General features: G+C 38.7%; 1 protein-coding gene across 2 annotated transcripts in view; it reads left to right on the top strand.

Annotated features, from left to right (window-relative positions):
- vstm2b (V-set and transmembrane domain containing 2B) overlaps window positions 1-2,724 on the top strand; it is a 43,589-nt gene extending 40,865 nt beyond the window's left edge. For both annotated transcript variants that reach the window (XM_042215379.1, XM_005949809.3), the window contains exon 5: window positions 1,722-2,724. In XM_042215379.1, coding sequence (XP_042071313.1) covers window positions 1,722-1,810 — 89 coding nt within the window. In that variant the 3' untranslated portion in view covers window positions 1,811-2,724. The remainder of the gene's footprint in view (window positions 1-1,721) is intronic.
- Window positions 2,725-3,874: the final 1,150 nt, after the last annotated feature.

The following is a 3,874-nucleotide window of genomic DNA, read 5'->3' as shown; positions in this document are numbered from 1 at the left end:
CTGATCATTTTATTAAAGATGAAAGACTTTAGACAGTCTTTAACTCTCATTAATGCCATAGTGATCGTTTGATATATGGACCTGCAGCGGAGTTTAGGCCCAGACACGGCTAGTGACGTCAGACTGAACAACCGGATACTGAACAAATTTAAACTTTAAAATTATGCAAAATGCAAAACGCTTAGTGTGTCTCTAATAAAACCACTGTAATGTCAGAGGTAACGTTTATATGTTGATTAATGGTTTTCTTTTGTTTTTGATCTACTGCAGAATATTTTTATAAAATCCAGGCCAGGAAAATCACCTTCATGTTTTTCTGTGTTTTATGCTCAGCTACTTTGACACAAAGGCCTCGCTGTGATGCTCACACCTTTGATAAAGTCTGGAAAGTGTCAGCTTCCTTTTTATAGATACAAAAATATGTAAATGTACTGATCTGAATTATAATATTTCTGACTGTCAAAATTTCCCAGATTCAAATCAAATTGAATCGAATCGAATCAAATCAAATCGAATTGAATCGAATCGTGGATCGAATTGATTTGGGACCTTGTGAATCGGAATTGAATCGATTCTAGAAATCAGTGACGATACCCAGCCCTACTCTCTAGGCTTTTCTGTGTAGAGTTTGCATGTTTGCTCAGTGCTGTTTTTCTTCCACCTACTCTGATATCATCACACAGTCCTAAAACATGCATGTTATTTAACAGGTAACCTAAAATTGGCCACAGTGGTGTTTTGAACTTGTTTCAAGACCTCCCAGAGTATTTTTGTATACACACACATATAAACACATATCGAAAGTGCAGAAAGTTTGATTGTTTTTACACCATTGTTGATTATTGGAATATTTTGTGACTGGTGACAATAGTGTAAAACTTATAAAGAGCTGTGTGTAAAGGGCAAAAATGGTTTGTACTATAAAGCACTGTAAGTGATGAATGCCATATAAATGCCAGAGAATCCTAACATTCATTTTCTTTATGAACCCAGGGTTGCTGAGAATGGCAACATTCAATTTTTAGATTAACTGATAGACTGTTTGATAATTTTTTTGTTAAATAAATAGAATCTTTTATTTGTTTATGTGTTCATTTCTATCTGTGTTATTACATTATATGTGGAATAAATAAAGAGGAAGTGTGTGTGTGTGTGTGTTGCGGTAGTGGTGGTGGGGGATAGCACTAGGACCACAAAATTTAAAAGGGCCACAGGCGCCCAAGAACCACCCAGCACTCCCAGTAAGGGAGAGGTCCAAGACACCCCGAGCTACCGAGTCAGTCACGCACCCCGAGTGGTGACCCTGTCTCACCCAGGCTCAGCAAGCCCCAGACCCAGGCTGAGCAATGCACGCACACACGCACACACACAAACCATTCACTAACTCACTCACTTTCATCCACCCACTAACGACACACAGAGAGATAAAGACACATATACATGCACTGACCCCCCCCTCCCCTGTGGTGTTGGCAAGCAGATGCTGCAAGCTATTCAGATGATCCAGTGATTTCTGTTACTATAGTTAACTGAACCTTCATAGGCCGTCAGCTGCCAAGGTTAATTAACACACTGAGATGAACAACTGTATATTACGATTCCTTTTGACTTTGTATGTTATGAGCTTCGTACGAATCACTGTAGAGGCCAATGGACAAGCAGAAATCTTTGCATTATACAACGCTGTTGTAAATATTGCCACATCTTTCTGTGTCTTCCAGACTGCAGTGTGATGAGCACCATGGACCGGCTACTGTGCATCACTCTCGTGTTCATGCATAAGCTCCTCCCATTATTGCTGGCCCACTGAAGAGACATCAGGCAAACCTGTGAACCTGCAGCATTCTTACTTTCTATGTCAAACAGAAACCAAGCAGCACTCAATGGTTACCAGAAAGATCAGTGTATATCTATGATGTTGCATCACATCTTTGCTAGGAGTAAAAGCAAAGCAACATAAAACGCAGGAGCTTGACACACAAATAAAAGAGATGGACCCCCTCTGTCATGACATGATGGAGATAAAGTCTTGATGGCTGACAGCGGACAGGAGAAAAGAGCATATAAAAATAAAACCAGCATCACTAATGATCCACAGAATCGTTCAGCCTGTGTACTCTGTGCTCAAACACTCATCACTGCCAATTTGACCACGCACAGAGGCTAGAGTGTATTTGTCTAACGTGTCATGCCCTCCTTCTTGCACACACACACATGCCACCACCACCACCATCATTATCATCTCATAGCTGTGTTGAATAATGTAAACGAAAATTAAAATGCTGATATATTTTTAGAGAGATAAGGCTCACTTTACCACTGACACTAATTACCTCTATTGATGTTTATTTTTTGACACTTTTCATATGTATTACATGACATGATTTACTTGTGACAGCAGCTGAAAACAGTTTATTGTTTTCCTAATAAAAGGTAGACCGCAAACCTCTGCATATTAATGCTTGTCTTTCTACAGGACCAGGATACAGACAAAGGTAGTCAGTAATCCTTGCTACTCACAGCTTCATGCTAGGAAAACTGCTTTACTTCAACGAAAACTGAAATGTGATATCAGCATTCCTGATCTCAACAGCTCTATTGGACAATTTCTTTAGAAAATATTTCTTAATGATAAATAACCAGATTTAAATAACCAAGTGCAAAAGGACTTCACAAATCCAAGAAGGCATGAAGCCCAGAGAAAACAGGCAACACACACACACACACACACACACACACACACACACACACACACACACACACACACACCAATGAAGGGAAGCCAGTATAGGAAAAAATATGCTCTCTCTTTCTAGTCCCTGTCAAAAGTGAGCTTTTAGGACATCTTGATAATAATGAATTACAGTAGCTCAGCCTAAAAGTAATGCATGAAATAGTTTCTCAGCGTCACCCTGAGACAGGATATTTCTAATTTTAGAGATATCGCAGAAATGGAAGAAAACAGTCCTACATATTTGTTTAATATGTGCATTGAAGGACATGTCCTGGTTAAAAATGTATCAAGGTTCCTGGAGGCCAAGGTAATGCCACCCAGAGTAAGAATCTGGTTAGATAGCACATGTGATATCGGAATTTAGTAGCCGAGGTCATCCAGGTCTTTGTGTCTTTAAGACAGTCCTGCAGTTTAACTAATTGGTGTGTGTTATCTGGTTTCATGGACAGATAAAGGTAGATATCATGCGCATACTAATGAAAATGTCGCAGTGTTTTATAGTAATACTTCCAAAGGGAAATATATATTATATAAAAATATTGATCCTACCAAAAAAACCCTCTTTAACTCTGTAACTAACATATGCATGTGTGTGAGGAACACTCAACATCTACATGCACGAATTTGACGCTATCACAGCTACCGTAGGGCAAGAGGGTATACTGATTGGCAGTCTGTCACAGGTCCAAAAGAGACAAAAGAGACAAATAAGTCATGCCAGTGGGATGGAAAAATTGGCATCTGGAAATAACTCCCAATAGAGCATCAGAATATTTTTTTGAGAATATGTTCTAAAAATATCAATGTGCCACAGTGTACATAAATTGGGATTATATTCACAGTTTGATCTATGAACAAGGTTGAGTTTACATCATCAACCTGCTATTTAAAAATACTCAAAATACCAAAAGTACTAAAGTAGAGTGATCATTATCGTATGCTGTCAGTAAATTCAAACCACTTTATATAAAAGTGATTTGGTATGCTTTGAGTGATTTAACAAATTTCTGAACAGCAAAAACCCTTGTGGATATCCTAACTAGGGTATTGGGAAATATAGACTTTATGACAGTTCACAGCAATATGCATAAATAAGACCTCAGCAGGCAGCTGCCCAGAGCTTTGCACTAAAGCTCAATT

Source organism: Haplochromis burtoni, unplaced genomic scaffold (assembly GCF_018398535.1).
Source record: "Haplochromis burtoni strain Fernald_Lab_line unplaced genomic scaffold, NCSU_Asbu1 Contig_710, whole genome shotgun sequence".
Lineage (NCBI taxonomy): Eukaryota > Metazoa > Chordata > Actinopteri > Cichliformes > Cichlidae > Haplochromis > Haplochromis burtoni.
This window is presented reverse-complemented; position numbering and strand designations above follow the sequence as displayed.